General features: G+C 53.4%; 2 protein-coding genes across 6 annotated transcripts in view; both read left to right on the top strand.

Moving 5' to 3' along the window:
• Positions 1-5,532, top strand: part of TMC8 (transmembrane channel like 8) — a 16,874-nt gene extending 11,342 nt beyond the window's left edge. Inside the window, exons 16-18 of one of the 3 annotated variants that reach the window (XM_064270668.1) lie at positions 266-4,621; positions 4,858-4,962; positions 5,367-5,532. In XM_064270668.1, coding sequence (XP_064126738.1) covers positions 266-544 — 279 coding nt within the window. In that variant the 3' untranslated portion in view covers positions 545-4,621; positions 4,858-4,962; positions 5,367-5,532. Of the gene's footprint in view, positions 1-265; positions 4,622-4,857; positions 4,963-5,366 lie in introns of those variants that run through there. The other 2 variants (XM_064270670.1, XM_064270671.1) reach the window with 2 other exon arrangements.
• C18H17orf99 (chromosome 18 C17orf99 homolog) lies at positions 4,895-16,515 on the top strand. 3 transcript variants are annotated; one of them, XM_064270673.1, is made up of 6 exons: positions 4,895-5,004; positions 5,292-5,399; positions 12,167-12,466; positions 14,303-14,572; positions 14,783-14,876; positions 14,993-16,515. In XM_064270673.1, the coding sequence occupies exons 1-6, from the start codon at positions 4,965-4,967 to the stop codon at positions 15,024-15,026; spliced, it is 846 nt and encodes a 281-aa protein (XP_064126743.1). In that variant the 5' UTR covers positions 4,895-4,964; the 3' UTR covers positions 15,027-16,515. The 3 variants fall into 3 exon arrangements, 2 of the variants coding, with proteins under 2 accessions (XP_064126743.1, XP_064126742.1); XR_010318278.1 differs by lacking the exon at positions 4,895-5,004 and having other exon boundaries at positions 5,018-5,399; positions 14,993-15,612; positions 15,758-16,515; XM_064270672.1 differs by lacking the exon at positions 4,895-5,004 and having other exon boundaries at positions 5,018-5,399.
• Positions 16,516-16,547: the final 32 nt, after the last annotated feature.

Here is a 16,547-nt window from a genome sequence, read left to right as displayed (position 1 = left end):
ACTGTGATGGGCGTGGTCTGGTCGGGGCGTGGCCTCTGTCAGAGGCGGTGCGTTGGGCGTGGCCTCTGGCTAGGGGTGGGATCTGGCGGGGCGGGGCCTCGGGCCGGGGGCGTGATCTCGATGAGCTTGGCCTGGGCCGCGGCGGGCCCCTGGGGGGGTGTGGCCTCAGGGAGGGGCGGGGCCTCCGCCGGGGGCGGGCCTCGGTCCCGTTGCCGGCGGGTAGGCGCAGGCGGAGCTCGCAACGCGCGATTCGCTCCTCTTGCAGCAAGTCAAGGAGAAGTGGCACCTGGTGGAGGACCTGTTGCGGGTGCTGCCAGAGCTGGGCCCGAACAAGTCTCCGGGACCTGAGTCCCCTCACTCCGGGGCTTCGCCCCCGCGGTCCTTCTGCCCTGGATTCCCGTGCCCAGGCTCCCCGGGCCCCAGGTCCCCCCTGCCCGGACCCTCCCTCGGGCATCCCGCCGGGCCGCGCTCCCCCTGCTCCGGAACGCACGACGCCCCGGCTCCCCCCTGCAGATTCCGCTTCCCCAGCGCCGCGGAGCAATAGCACCCCTGTCCCCGCTGGGGACCATCGCCCCGCCCGCAGCCTCCCAGGCCTGGGATGGGGTCCCCCAAGGGAAGTGCACACACCCAGGAGCAGCAGGAAGAAAATAATAGGCACTTGTGTTTGTTTTCATCTCATTCCTTGAAAACTATTTTTCTGTGAATGTTTTATAATGTACATAATGTATTGATATAGTTACTCATGGAATCATTTTATAAATATACATCTATTGAGAGTACTCACTCAGAAGTTGTTTACCAATGGAAGGCCGTTGTAAAAGAGTGAGACCTCCATCTGTGGAAAATGTCCCCGAATGGCACAAGCGGTTAAGTGTGGAAAGGCTGGTGGTGTGAACCCACCCACAGGCACCCCAGAAGACAGCTCTGGGGATCTGCTTCCCAAAGGTCATGGCCTTGAAAACCCTACAGAGCCGTTTTATTCTGCACACCTGGGGTCACCATGAGTCGGAATCAACGCCAAGGCAACTCACAAGAACCCACACCTGTGGAAGGGGTACACCTGTGTTGAGGGCTTGCTGTGCATTCCAAGTGTTTTATGTATATCATCTCGTTTAATTCTCCCACAGCCTTCTGTTATTCTTGTTAGCTGCCATTGAGTCGGCTCAGACTCGTGGTGGCCCTGTGTACAACACAAGGAAATATCGCCCAGTTCTGCACCATCTTCATGACGGTTGGTAGGCTTGAGTCCAAGCCTGCAGCCACTGTGTATGTCGAATGACTTCCAACCTAGGGGGCTCGTCTTCAGCACTGCATTGGACAATCTCGGCGAATTTTTTGAAGCTGATCACCAGGCCTTTCTTCCTAACTTATCTGAGTCTAGAAGCTCTGCTGAAACCTGTCTACCATGGGGGATCCTACTGGTGTTTGAAATCTGGTAGCATAGCTTCCAGCATCATAACAACAAACAAGCCACCACAGGATGTCAAACTGACAGGTGGGTGGTGGATTCCTTCTTTACATATGAGAAAACTGGCCCCTCAGAGGTTAGCTAATGGGCCTAGAGTCAGAAAGGACAGGGCTGGGGTTGGGACCCAGACACTCTCCTCAGAGCCATCTTGTGCCTCTGAGGGTCTCCGAGGCCACTCCTGACCCCATGGCCTTCCTGGAGCCAGGGGCAGTCTCTATGTTGCAGCACCCCTCCCCCAATTCAAGATGAATAGATGTTGATAGCAACAGGTCAGCAGAAACACCTTCCCCCCCTTGCCCAGCTGCCTCAGTCATGCACCTTTCATATTTGTGGCGCCTCAGAATGTCATTCTGCACCTTATCTGGTGCCCTCTTGGACTTGGGCCAGGTGGCAAGTGCCCCCCTCTGCCCACTCCCACCTTCACATGCCCCTGTCAGCCTCTCTGTCAGGATTCTTCTGCAAGGACCACCCTGCCTCAACAAAGGACACCAAAACAGAGGTCCGGCCATGCCTTCCACAGGACTCTCTCCCATCCTCCCCCTCCACCCTGAGACTGCTGGTCAAGCTGACCTCCAGGGACGGTGGGGTGATGGGGCCCACTCTGAGGACCATCACAGTGCACAGACCTGCATTGTGGGAAACAGGGAGTGTAGGTGGCAGAGGGCAGCACCCTCAAGGCCCAGCTCTGCCATCTCTGAGCCTCCAGTCACCGAGGCTGCTGTGGCTTTAAACCTGTGGTTGCCATACTTGGAGAGCACCCAAAAGCTGATAAAAGCTGGCCCCACCCCAGAGATGCTAATGTAATCGGGTGCAGCCAGGCACCCAGATGTTCTAAAGCTCCGGGTGACTCTCCCAGGCAGCTGGGCGGAGAAGTGCTGGTTAGAGAACCATCAGCAGGAAGGTGAGGAAGAACCCCGGGACGAGCTTGGACAGCCTTAAGGGTCCCAACGTGGGTATAGGGCAGCTCTGCCTGCCATCCTCGGGCTGGGTGCTTCTTCATCTGGTCAGTCACGACAGCCCCCTCAGCCCCTCCAGTCATTCACTGGCCTTGCCTCTCACTCAGCAACAGTCAATGAACAAATACATTAAGTGATGCTAAACACCAGGCCCTGTTCCAGGGGCTGATGAGGCAGTGAGGGGGGGAAACAGATGGAGTTCTGCCCTCAGTCAGCAGAGGGCCACGAGCCTGGCCAGATGAAAGTGATGTGCTGTTAATTAGCAGCTTGGGGCCAAAGTGTGGTCTCTGGACCTTCAGTATCAGCATCACCTGGGGGACAACCACCCCCATACAACCCCTCAATGCCTCATGATCCCCCTTCAGCCCTGAATTCCCCCCCACACACCCAACTTTCAGCAGATGCGGGAGCAGATGCCCTGAATTTGGACTTCTAGCCTCCTAAATTGTGAGAAAAGATTTTTGTTAAATCCACCCCCTTGCGGTGTTTCTGTTATAGCAGCACTGGAACACTGAGATGCTCCCCAAATGGGAGAAATTACAAGCAGAGAAGTAGGTGGGCCTTTGGGACCCAGGGTCTGTTCCCAAGGATGGGAGTCATCACTGTGGGTGGCTGTGACAGAAGCTGACTCATGTCCCTGGGGAGCGAGGAGACTCCTTGGTGGCCGACAGACATGGTATTGGAAGCAGGATCTCCTGGACACCACATGGGGACCCAGCTTCTCACCATAGTCCTTCCCATTGCTCCCTGGTGGGCAGGTCACCCTCTCAGACCAGCTTCCCACTGCACCCAGATCTCACAGGCCTCAGCCAATCGCCCTGAGAAGGACCAAGGAGAGTCCTGGGGCAGGGCTGGAATTGGCCTTCCTGGTCAGTGTCCATCCCTGGATCTGTCGGGGGTGGCGATGGGGTTGGCCAAGACAGGTTCTGCAGGGAGAAGGCAGCTCCCATGGGACACAGATGGTTACCTGTGGGGTGGGGCCATCCCTAGAGAAGGCCCAAATGACCGTTTCCTGCACAGAGTAACTGAGCATTGCCAGAGAGGGCTGGCTGGTGCATCGGCCTAGACTGGGTGTGGGTAAGGAGCCAGGCTGCTCGGACACCCAGCCTTGGGCAGGCAGATGCCAAGGCCCACTGTGGGGTTGGCGGGTCCCAGTCTCACCTGCTTCCTCTGTTCTCTGCTCCAGGTACTCTGAGCTCCCCACCCTGAGGGTTCAGCCCTGGTCTGGAGCTCTGCCACATGGCTCTTGCACTCTCTGAGGTTTCCGGGCTCTGGGGGGCCCCATTCTCTTCCACCCTTCTCCTCAGACCCAGTTAGCTCTGCTGCAGGCTGCCACAAAGGCTGTGACATGGGCTATGATGTGGCTTGGTCTCCTTTTGGCCTAGGCTGGTGGGGGCCTGGGGCCCAGGTCCCCGGGAATGACCCACACTCCATGGGCATGGGGAAGGGCTCCCGCTCTGAGCTCCTCAGGAACGGTGCTTGAGCACAACACCTGCCTGCCATCCCTTGACATACTCAGGTGACCAGGGCCTCCCCTCTAAGGTTTAATCCAAGGACTGAACCCAGTGCCAGCCACCCAGCAGGTGATCAAGAAGAAACCACCAAGAACTGGCAGAGGCTGCCTGGCCTTCTGCTTCTCTGACCGGATCCCCCCACCCATTCCCCAACATGAGCTGAGCAGGGGCTGCCTGGCCTTCCTCTTCTCTATCCAGATCCCTGACCCATTCCCCCTGGGAGCTATGTAAGGACCCTTGGGTGGTACAGTTAACATACTCAGCTACTAACCAAAAGGTTGGAGGTTCAAGTCCACCCAGAGACGCCTTGGAAAAAAGGCCTGGCAATTTATTTCTGAAAAATCAGCCATTGAAAACCTCATGGTACCCCAAGAGTATGGCCCCCAGACACACTTTTAACTCAGTACTGAAGTCACTCCTGAGGTTCACCTTTTAGCCAAAGATTAGACAGGTCTATAGGGGCAACAATAACATGCGTATTCGTAGGAAGGGGCAGAAAAACTGGACAAATGGAAACAGGGAAACTAGGGAGAGTGTTGACACATTGTGGGGTTGCCAGCCAATGTCACAAAACAAGGTGTGTATTAACTGTTTAATGAGAATCTTCCAGGACATTCTCCCCATATCAAGGCCACCTGATCAGCAACCTCAATTCAACTGCAACCTCAACTGCCCCTCGCCAGGTAACCTACCCTAGTCACAGTTCTGAGATTTCGGATGGGGACATCTACCTGCCACAGGAGCCTGGGGTCCCTCAGCTCAGCAGTGATAGCTGACTTTCAATCCTGGTTTGACTCCAACGCCCAGGCTCCCTCCACTTCTCAGGGAGGGGGTGAGGGCTTGAAAGAGGGTGCTAAGGATGTGTGGGGGCAGGGTGCTTTGCTCTGGGTCTGCCTGGGCCACTGGGCTATCTCCCCAGTGCAGGCACCCACTTGGCAAGGAGCACCCCATGAGCCCCAGCAGGGAAGTGGCCAAGGGTGAGGAAGCTCGTTGGAGCCTGGGCGGAGGGCTCACACCAGCAGAGGTATGAGGCTCCTGTTGCTGCTGCACAGCTGGGCTTTGCTGGGTAAGGCTCCTGGGGTCATCCTGGAGGGGGCAGCTCCACTGCCAGGGCTCTGAGGAGGTGGGCTTAGGGCAGGGGGTGCTGGGGAGTATAGGAGAGTGGGCGCTGAAGGCATGGGCACCCCCTGGGAACATGGGCCAGCTAAGGAAAGATGTGGGCAGGAGTTTCAGACCAGTCACTCGCTGGTATGCTATTGCCTCAAAGACCAAATGTCCTGAGGCTTGAGAGCTTCTGCAAATGCAGGTGCTTGTTGGGTCCTGGGGCCTTACTTCTCCCTCTGCCCTGTGCAGGAGGCTCTCTAGGCTGTCTTCAGCCTCCCCCCCACGGCAAGGAGGCTCTGCTTACCAACCTGCTCTCTTTTACAGCCTCCAGAGGCTTCTCCAAGGATCTGGAGAACGGTGAGTAGACCAGAAGTCTGGAGGGAGACGTGCCCCCAGCTGGGGACCCGGTGTTGGAGCCCCCCATGTAGGGGTCTTGACTGGGGAGGAGGTCCAAGAGGACTCCTGTCAAAAAAAAAAAAAAAAAAAAACATTGCTGTCAAGTCAATTCCAACTCATAGCCACCCTATAGGACAGGGTAGAGCTGCCCCATAGTTTCCAAGGAGCTTCTGGTGGATTCGAACTGCTAACCCTTTGGTTAGCAGCCATGGCACTTAACCACTACACCACCAGGTTTCCTGTTGGTGGTGGACAGTGGGACAATTCTAGAACTGGCCTCAACCCCTGCGGGGCCCTGGAGGGAATGGAGATCTGTAGACGGAGCGGGTCAGTATGGGGATTGCCAAGGAACGCAAAAGGGAAAGCCCTTGACTTCCAGTGGGGGGAGGTGGGGGTGTATCCTGGTTAGGTGTGTCCCAACCGCTCCTCCTGCAGGCCCCTGATCAGCCCTGCCGGGTGTGGGTGTGACCCTCGGAGAGGGCTGAGGGGTTTTGGTGGGACACTTTGGCTCAGGAGGTCCCGGAGATGCTCAGGCAAGGAGCAGGGCAGTGGGGGAAGGGGGAAGTCGAGGCTCTTCCAGGGGCCTTGCAAACACGAGGCTGCTCTCTTAGAGGCCGCAAGAGGGCGCCCGGGTCTCACTCGCCACGAGCCTCCTGAGGGAGGGGGCATCGAGAGGCGGGGGCGCCGGGCAAGGTCCCCAAACCCTCGGTTTCCACCCTCACCTACTCCCCCCGCCCCCGTCTCTAGCCCTGGTGTCCGTCCAGGTGACGGTGACCGGTCCCCCCCTCCTCTCCACGACCCCCTCCTCCCTGTCTCCTCCCAGCCAGACCACTGCCCCTGGAGGCCGACCCCAGAGCCCAGCTTCCCCTTCTATTCCGCTGAAGGGCGGGGATCCGGCAGTGGTGACGTGGTTTCACTTGAATGAGGTACAGCCTGGACTATCATTTCCTCATTCGCATTTAAAAATAAACACGCTGTTGGTGTCGCTGCTCTGCAGGCCTGGGTCTGGGGAAGTACCTGGGCAGGGCAGTCCAGCCTCCTGCTCCAGGCCCCCAACCCTTGCTCAGACTCTTGACCCCCAGTCCTGCTAACTAAACTCCCCTGAGACCTACTGATAAATCATTCATTCATTCAACGAGTATTCGCTGAGCCCCTGTTTTGTGCCTGGCACTGTTCTAGGCACCCAGGATACATGAGTTACCGAAACAAAGCAAGGTCCCTGTCCTCAAGTAGCTTACATTCTAGTGGGGCTGGGGACAGGTGGCAAGCCATAATAAAATAAGTGCATTCTACACTGTGTTAACCGGGTCCCTGAGTGGCGACACCAGTTTGCACTCTACTCCTAACCAAAGGTTGGTGGTTTGAACCCACCTGAAGAAAGGGCCGATGATCTTTTGAAAACCAAAAGAAAGCAGAACCATTAGAGATCAAGTCAACTCAGACCCATAGCAACTTTACAGGACAGCGTAGAACTGCCCCACGGGGTTTCCAAGGCTGCAATCTCTACCAAAGCAAGCTGCCACATCTTTCTCCCATGGCTGGTGAGCTCGAACCACTGACCTTTGGTTAGCAGCCAAGTGCTTAACCATAGGCTTAAAAACCAACTGTGCGGAGCACAGCTCTACACTGCACATGTGTAGTCGTTGGAGTGGATGTCAAGCAACAGACTGATAGGTTATAGAGAAAAATCAGCAGGCGAGAGGGGAGGGAGCCCGGGGGGAATGGGTAGGTAGGGTGAAGTTCGGGAAGTCATTGCTGAGAGGGGACATGGAACAAGGATTCGAAGGAGGTGACAGAGCAGGGCAAGCCTGCCATGTTGGCCTGAGCACAGAAAGCAAGGGGGAAGGGAGTGATGGGTAAGGGCGGGGGGGGGGGCAGGGCACAGGGTTGACTGTAGGGGGCCCGGGATGGGGGTGAGACACCCCAAGAAGTCATTGGCGGGGCCATTTTGGCTGCTGTGTTGAGAAGAGACCAGATGGGGATGAAACATGGAAGCCTGGAGACTTGTTAGGCTATTGCCAGGATCTGGGAGGAGAGAGTGGGTGATGGCCGGAGAGGCAGGGAGAAGCAGTGCAGATATATTTGTGTTCTGGAGACCAGGCCAGCAGCATTTGCTGGTAGATAGGATGCAAAAGAGAGTAGTTGAAGATGACTCCAAGGTTGTTGGCCTGACAAACTAGAAAAAAAACAAAACCTAACTGCTATCGAGTTGATTCCAACTCGGAAGAAGGTCCTGGCAATCTACTTCTGAAAATTCAGCCATCGAAAACTCTATGGAGCACAGTTTTACTCTGACACAGGTGGGGTTGCCATGAGTCGGAATCGACGCCACAGCAGCTAATTTGGTACTCCCTTGAGAGAGAGCAAAGGAACCCGGATGGGTTGTCTTCCACTCACTCCTAGGACCAGTCTGGCACTTCTCAGAGGGAGCTCTAGACCATTTCACAAGAACCACTTCGAGGGATGGGCTGGGTTGCTTGTTCAAAATCAGATCCTTAGACCCTAAATGGGGTCTAATGAACAGGATCTCCAGGTTTGGGACTCGGGGATTTCCAAGCTTCTGGCTATCACAGAGATAAGTCTGTGGAGTGGTATGGGGGATCCCGAAGGGCTGGGCAGCAGCTCTATTGTCTGCAGCCTGAGGACGGACCCCAAGCTGCTGCTTTCTTTCTTTAGCAGCACAACTCCAGTTGCCCCCCCCCCCCCCCCCCGCTCACCTGCTCAACCCACCCTTGGGCTCTGCTCAGTTTCCAGTCCTGGGGGTAGCCTTGTCCTCACTTTTCAAATTTCGAACGTGCCATCCCCATCATCAAATGTTCCCACACAGCTGATGAATTTTAAATTGACTAAAGACTACCCTTTATTGGTGGGCTAGATCCATAAATAGGAGCCCTGGTGGCGCAGTGGTTCAGCACTTGGCTGTTAACTGCAAGGTCAGTAGCTGAACCCACCAGCTGCCCCATGGGAGGAGAATGTGGCTGTCTGCTTCTGTAAAGACTACAGCCTTAGAAGCTCTATGGGGCAGTTCTACTCTGTCCTATGGGGTCACTGTGAGTCAGAATCAACTCAATGGCAATGGGTTTGTTTTTGGGTTTTGGTTTAGATCCATAAACTCAGTATTCAAAAGCAGCAAACTGCACAAATCTTGTTAAAATGAAAAGTAAATTCCCCAGGCTCAGTGCATTTAAAAAATGAGTGTGTGCTCATGCAAATCAAGTTTCTATTAATGGCCATTGAAATGGAAATGAAGGCATCATTTTTTTCTTTCCATTTTTTATAAGTCAAGGTCACTTCCCTTCTCAAAGGAATTAAAAAAAAAACATATATATATATAATCACACCTTGTCCCTGGGCCTCCATTTCCCCCACATGGAGGCAGGATTCTGCCCAAAAGATTCTCTTGGGACCAGAAGGAGTGAAAGGCTCTGGGCCCTGAGAGCAGCATTTCCTGAATTCTTGGTAGCAGCCTACAAAATGGTGCCCCAAAGAGTAACTCTAATTCTAGATATAGCTTTATTTTCTTCAAATCAAAGACTTTGCATGAAAACCTGTTTCAAAGAGAAAAGGAATGTATTCAGAAAAAAAAAAAAAAGGCTTGTCAGGAAGTTTAGAAAGAGGAACAGACGAGAAAATAGTTGTTGGTGTTCATGCAGCCCTGATTCTAGAGGGCTGGTGCTGGTAGTCTTATTGTTATTAGATGCCATCAACTCAACTCCAAATCATGGTGATCCCACATATAAAAGAACGAAATGTTGCCCAGTCCTGTGCCATCTTCATAATCATTGGTATGCTTCAGGCACTCGAAATACACAGTGGTGCAAAAAAAGTCTCTAGCATACCAACTGGATTGAATTGTGTCCCCCCAAAATATGTGTCAAGTTGGTTAGGCTATGATTCCCAGTATTGTGTGGTCATCCTCCATTTTGTAAAATGTCGTAGATTCTGGCTTCTGTGCGATATGCAGATGACACAACCTTGCTTGCTGAAAGCAAAGAGGACTTGAAGTACTTACTGATGAAGATCAAAGACTACAGCCTTCAGTATAGATTAGGCCTCAACATAAAGAAAACAAAACTCACAACTGCACCAATTAAGCCACATCATGATAAACTTAGAAAAGATTGAAGCTGTCAAATATTTCATTTTACTTGGATCCACAATCAACACCCATGGAAGCAGCAGTCAAGAAATCAAATGATGTATTGGATTGAGCAAATCTGTTGCAAAAGATCTCTTTAAAGTGTTCAAAAGCAAAGATGTCACCCTGAAGACTAAGGTGCGCGTGACCCAAGCAAAGAGTGTTTTCAATCACCTCACATGCATGTGAAAGCTGGACAATGAATAAGGAAGACCAAGGAAGAACTGATGCCTTCGAATTATGGAGTCGGCGAAGAGTATTGAATGTACCATGGACTGCCAGAAGAACAAACAAATCTGTCTCGGAAGAAGTACAGCCAGAGTGCTCCTTAGAAACAAGAATGGCGAGACTTGGTCTCACATACTTTGGACATGTTATCAGGAGCGACCAGTCCCTGAAGGACTTGAGGACACCTAACAACAATAGGCTCATGGTTAAGGCCCCATTTGGGAGTGAGTTTTCTGTTATGTTAATGAGGCAAGATTAGGGTGGGACCTATCTTGCTGAGTCACCACCTTACTAGAGGGTATGACTCAAGTCTCCACTCTTACCCCAGTTACCACCTGGACCCCAGTCACCATCCTGACCCTTTATTCAAGTCACACCCTTGCTTGAGTCACACCTTTTATCTTACAAGAGAGAAAAGGAGAGAGAAGCAAGCAGAGATAGGGACCTCCATACCACCCAGAAGAGCCGAAGAGACAGGAGCGGAGCGCATCCTTTGGAACCGAACCGGGGTCCCTGTGCTGGGAACCTCCTAGAACCAGGAGACACACAGAGAGAACTGTAACAGAGGAGACAACACAAGACGGCGAGAAGCCAAGGCAGAGAAACGGCAGCAGCAGAACCAGGAGACCAGTGCAAGACAGTGGGGAGCTGAGCCCCGTAGCAAGAGAGAGCCAAGTGTCTTTGGGCAGGAGGCTTCCTGGCAGAGTGGGGTGCCTCTTCTCAGCCATGTCTGCAGGAAGGTCTCTCTCTGGCCCTCTGCCCCTCGGCCCCTTGGCCTGGCCTCTGCTCTGCTTGGGGAAATGTTACTAAGCTCTTTAGCTCCACTTTGGTCATGTCAGGAGGAATCAGTCCCTGGAGAAGGACATCACGCTTGGTAAATACAGGGTCAGTGGAAAAGAGGAAGACCGACCTTCAACGAGATAGATTGACACAGTGGCTGCAACAATGGGCTCAAGTGTAGCAATGATTGTGAGCATGGTGCAGAACCAGGCAGTGTGTTGTTCTGTGGTACATAGGGTCGCTATGAGTTGGAACCGACTCGATGACACCTAACGACAACAAGATAAGTGAGACACCAACGAGAGTGAAGATGGTGCAGGACTGAGCAATGATAATGCAGTGGTTAAAGAGCTTGGCTGCCTACAAGTCTGAACCCATCAGTCGCTCCATGGTAGAAAGATGTGGCAGTGTGTTTCCCTAAAGATTACAGCCTTGGGAACTCTATGGGGCAGTTCTACTCTGTCCTATAGGATCTCTATGAGTTGGAATCAACTAGATGGCGACGGGTTTTTGTTTTCCAGCCTTTGGGGGCTTGTCTTCCAGCACTATATCAGACAGCATTCTGTGGTGATCCATAGTGTTTCATTGGCTAATTCGTGGCGCTAGATCACCAGGCCTTTCTTCCTAGTCTTAGTCTGGAAGGTCTGCTGAAATCTGAGTGACTCTGCTGGTATTTGAAATACTGGTAGCAAAGCTTCCAGCATCACAGCGATGCAGCACATAAGCTACCATCTGGAACAGGCCAGAAAAGCACAGGGCCTGTGCTCTGGCACCTTAGTTGGCCAAGCTGCTGAATCTAGAAATTGAACCGAGTGTCTCACCTCTCCCAGCATGGGCTTCAACCGCCTCCATGCTTCCCACCCACATCATGTATTTTTACTTCATTTTCATAGTTAAATATTCTGGGCAGAAGGAGCCTAAGACCCTTCCTCAGCTTTTTTTTTTTTTTTAATGATTGAGGTACAATTCATATAACAAAAAATGAGCAATTTTAAAAGGAACAATTCAGTGGCATTTAGTATCTTCACGATGCCATGCCACTACCACCTCCACCTGGTTCCAAAACATCTTCATGGCCCCAAGGAGAAACCCCACACACATTAGCAGTCTCTCTCCCGTCCCCGCTCCCACCAGCCCCTGGCAACCACTCATCTACTTTGTCTCTATGGACTTACATGTTCTGGATATTTCACATAAGTGGGATCATACAATATTGGTCGTTTGTGTCTGGCTTATTTCACTCAGCATAGTGTTCTCAAGGTCCATCTACACTGAAGCATGTATCAGAACTTCATACATTTTTATAGCTGAATAATGAATATTTCACTGTATGGATGGATGGCATTGTGTTTCTCCATTGTCTGTTGAGGGACATGTGGGTTGTTCCCACCTTTTGGCTTTCGTGAACAGTGCTGCTATGAACATGCAGGTACAAGTGTCTGAGTCCCTGTCCTTGATTCTTTTGGGGCTATAGCCCGGAGTGGAATTGCTGGGTCATGTGGTAATTCCGTTCAGCGTTTCCTTAAGGTGCTTATTAAATAATGTTGGTCTTTTTTTCCCCTCGGACACTTTCACTTCCCAGGAGACAACTCCAGCATTTTAATTAACTACAAAGTCGTGGAGCTTTTCCCCAATGGCTGCCGAGTTCTCATAACATGCAACACAACACAGATGCCCCGACCAATCACCTACCACCTCTGGGATAGTCAGGGCACAACAGTGGCCGAGAAGGTGGTGAATACCAGTGACCCAGCCTCCTTCACCATCAACATCACACTGGAATCCAGTTCAGAACTGCTCAGCTACTCCTGCCACGTGGACATCACATCCAGCCAGATGGCCACCAGTGACAGGCTGCAGATAGACAGGCGGCTGTGCACCAGTGAGTGTGGGTGGTGGGGGTACCACAGGGGGAGTGGGCACCTGGCAGCAGCAGCTGGCAGGTAAACCTGGAGCTTCTGGAGGTGGGATTCCTGGGACCCTGGGGGTCGGGCTTAGAGAAGGTCAAGGGAGGAGGGTGGGGACAAGGACAAGGATGCCCACAGTCCCATAAGGCCTAGTATCTGGCCATGCCTGTTCCCAGGAGGGGCCCTGGCACAAGCCCCTGGGCAGGGTGTGGTTGAAGGGGTTAAGAGGAGCATGCAAAAGGGCAGAAGTGACCAAGCAAGGCCTGGCTAGGATGGAGAAAGGATAAGATTAGGGGTTTGTTTAGTGCTGACCTCAGACTGATAAGCTAGGCACCCTTTGTGTGTTATGTCATTTAATCTTCATCACCCAGACAGTGGGGTCTATGGAAATGGAAGAGAAAGGAGGTTACAAAACTTGCCCGGGCCTCTTGGTTTGCAAGTAACAAAGGCTGATTTCAACTCCTGACTTCCAGCTCCAATCTCTGTTCTTCCCCTAGTCCTTCTTGGTGGAAGCCAAGGAGTGGTAACCAGGAAGTGCTGCCTGACCTCTGGTGGCACTGTGACCCCGACCCCCTTCCATTCCTTGTCTCTGACCCTAAGAAGTTAAGAACACAGGGAGGAGACAGCCTAGGAAGGAGAGCCCAGCATGTCAAGGGTTCAAATCCCTGCACGTAGTGGGGCTGGAGAAGGACATCAAGCTTAGTAAGGTAGAGGGTCAGGGAGAAATACAAAGACCCTCCACAAGATGCATTGACACAGTGGCTACAACAATGGGTTCAAACACACCTACTATTGTGAGGATTCTGTTGTACACAGAGTTGCTAGGAGCCAGAACTGACTCAAGAACACTGGCCTTCGGATCTTGAGTAAGGAACTCCACCTCTATGGGCCTCAGTTGCTTCGTTTGCAAAACAAAGATAATAATAGCAAAACCAATAGTACCAGCTAGTGTTGAGAGGATTGAATGAAAATTTTAGTGGGTGGTAAATATGCAACAAGGGGGTGGCTGGGTGTTACTACTCAGTAAGGATGTTTGTTGTTATTATTAGGTGGCTTCAGGTTGGTTCCGACTCATAGGGACCCTGTGCACAACAGAATGAAACACTGCCTGGTCCTTTGCCATCCTCACAATTGTTGTTATGCTTAAGCCCACCGTTGTAGCCCGTGTCAATCCATCTCATTGAGGGTCTCCCTCTTTTTCACTGACCCTCTACTTTACCAAGTATAATGTCCTTCTCCCGGGACTGATCCCTCCTGACAACATGACCAAAGTATGTGAGACATAGTCTCACCATCCTTGCTTCTAAGGAGCTCTGGCTGTACTTCTTCCAAGCCAGATATGCTCACTATTCTGAGTCCATGGTATATTCACTATTCTGAGTCCATGGTGTGCTCAATATTCTTCCCAACACCACGATTCAAACCCGTAGGTTCTTCTTCAGTCTTCCTTATTCATCATCCAGCTTTGACGTGCATGTGAGGCGATTGAAAACACCATGGTTTGGGTCAGGTGCACCTTAGTCTTCAAGGTGACATCTTTGCTTTCTAACACTTTAAAGAGGTCTTTTGCAGCAGATTTGCCCAATGCAACCCTTCATTTGATTTCTTGACTGCTGCTTCCATGGGTGTTGCTTGCGGATCCAAGCAAAATGAAATCCTTGACAACTTCAATATTTTCCCTGTTTATCATGATGTTACTTATTGGTCCAGCTGTGAGGATTTTTGTTTTCTTTACAGAGAGGTATAATCCATGCTGAAGACCATAGTCTTTGATCTTTATCAGTAAGTGCTACCTTTTCCAACTCCACCAGCGCCACTGTCTCAGCTGCAGGCCAAATTCACCCTAGTGTACACAAAGTCAGGCCCCATGGTGGAGGTGATCTGCCAGGCGTCCTCGGGCAGCCCATCTATCACCTACAGCCTGGTCCAGAAGAACGGGAGCATCCACAGTAAGCAGATACAATCCCATGGGCAGCCTGCCAAGTTCTTCTTCCCGCTGGCCAGGATGGCCACCTGCCTCCAGTGCCAGGCGGAAAATGGCATAAGCATCCTGTCCAGCACCTTCATGATGATACCCTCAGGTGAGGGGCCCTTGGCCTTCTAGGGCAGCTGGCTCTTCTGGGACAGGAAGTAGGCCATGCCTGGGTGTCCAGGGGTAGGTTGGTGGGAGGTGGACCAGACACTGCCAAAGTGGTCAGCCTCCTAGTCAGAGAGGGATTGGGGGCAGCAAGGCCCACCCCGCCCTTGCCTAGAGGGGAGCCCTAACCCAGCCACCCCTTCGTCCCCCTCAGAAACGCAGCTCCATCGTTCCACCTTGGTACTAGCAGGCAGCCTCACCATCATAGCCTTAACCTCTGGAATGCTGGCCTGGGGCCTGTGTGTCAGGTAGGAAGTGGTGCTGAATGTTGGGCAAGGGTGAGGCCTGGGGTGCCCATGGCTGATGGGGAGCAGTGGGGGGGGGGGGGTCTGGGGCAGGGCTACTAACATGGGTGTGTATGTAGGAGGACTACACCATCAGTCTCTCAGACGTGGTGACAGGAGACACATGCTGGGCCTCCTGGGGCCTCTTCAGCCGCGGCGACCACTGCCTCCTTGAACTTCCCTTCTGAGGCACTGCTCTTCTGGTTCTCCTCCTTGCCCCTTCCGTGGACAATGCCCAGCACTCTGTTCTTGGCATCTCCCTGTCTCAGCTGGGTCCTTCCTGCCATGCCACTCACAGGTGAGGTGTGTCACCTCTCTGAGCCTCAGGTTTCCCCTCTATAAAACGTGCATAGAGACGTGGCTCCAGCTTGCTCCAACTTGCCATGTGGCCAGCGCTTGCCCCTCGCTGACTCAGCCCCCGCTTTGTTTGTGGAGAGTCAGCCTCATGTCCCTCCTTCTGCCCTGGGCACAGATGTGCCCAGCTCCATGAAAGTCAGGGGCCTCAGAAAGGGTGGCTGAGAGGGTGCTTGCCCACTGGCTCTCAATGCCCTTGCAAACGAGGTTGTCAGCGAACCAGAAGATACAGTGGACAGAGCCTCCAGGCCAGCCCAGCCCTTGCCAACAGACCGACGGTCCTCCAGTAAAGAAAAGATTGCCAGCCTGACTCTGGACGCCCCGGCCGCCTTCCGGAACACACAGGGTTGTAGCTCTGAGGGTTTCTGCCACAGATGCAGTTACCTCCTTAGGATGGGGGTGGGGGCTGTAAGAGAAAGAGAGCTAGATGGAAGGGGGGGTGGGTCTGTGCAGTTGTCCTCACCTCTCATCCGCCTGTCCCATCCATCCAGGACTATGGGGTGGAGGATACACAGTGTGACAGCGCCCAGCTGCCCGAACCCACCCGAGGGTCCAACTCTGACCTGGTCACCTTCCCCTCCCCAGCTCCTGGAGCGGTACCCCGTCTCCAGGTGGCCCGGTCCTCTGGCTCCATCCACTCACCCTTCACACCGTGGAGGCTCACCTGGGCCTTACTCTGGGTCCCATGTGGACTGCGCCCCCATTAACCTGTAACTAGCAAAGGGTGTCTGGAACTCCTCTTTCCCAGACCCCCTGTGGCTCCTGGGAACCCTCCGTTCTAGAACTGTTTGGGGAATTAAACTGGATTAAGCTCTGCCCCCTGCCTGTCGCCCTGGGAACTTCCCTTCTGTCTGTACACCATCTTGGAGCCTGGAAGTCTGAATCCACACAGCCCAGGACGGCTTCGGAAAGCACTGGGGGCCAGCCGAAGATCCATGACCCCACCCCAGACTTGGCTCCAGAAGGGAAGAAAGAGCAGCCGGGAGACCCTCGGGCTTTGAGTGGGATGGGGTGGGGGGGAGCGTCCTGGACAGGTGAAGTTCCGAGTGGGCGCCGGATGTGGCTTCCAGGAGGAGCAGGCGTCGGGGCGGAGCAAGGAGGGCGGGGCCGGGGACTCTCCAGTCGGTTCCTCTCCGTCTGGGGACTCGCTGGCCCTTCCTGGGTCGGCCTGGGGGCCGGGCTGCAGGCCAGCGAGGGAGGGGGCCGAGCACCCACTAGGAGGTGGGTGGGCGAGGCGCACTGGGTGGCGGCGCGCCAGCGCCCCAGAGGTCCCCGTCACTC

The sequence above is a fragment of the Loxodonta africana genome, chromosome 18 (assembly GCF_030014295.1).
Source record: "Loxodonta africana isolate mLoxAfr1 chromosome 18, mLoxAfr1.hap2, whole genome shotgun sequence".
Lineage (NCBI taxonomy): Eukaryota > Metazoa > Chordata > Mammalia > Proboscidea > Elephantidae > Loxodonta > Loxodonta africana.
The sequence above is the reverse complement of the archived record's forward strand: the minus strand, read 5'-3'. Positions and strand labels throughout refer to the sequence as shown.

What these genes read in the sequence shown, in the direction of transcription:
- C18H17orf99 (XM_064270672.1), top strand. Translation starts at nt 5,153, where the DNA reads ATGTGGGCAGGAGTTTCAGACCAGTCACTCGCTGGTATGCTATTGCCT. An exon ending in CTTCATGATGATACCCTCAG is followed by an intron (nt 14,573 to 14,782) that starts GTGAGGGGCCCT and finishes CGTCCCCCTCAG; the next exon opens with AAACGCAGCTCCATCGTTCC. An exon ending in GCCTGGGGCCTGTGTGTCAG is followed by an intron (nt 14,877 to 14,992) that starts GTAGGAAGTGGT and finishes GTGTGTATGTAG; the next exon opens with GAGGACTACACCATCAGTCT.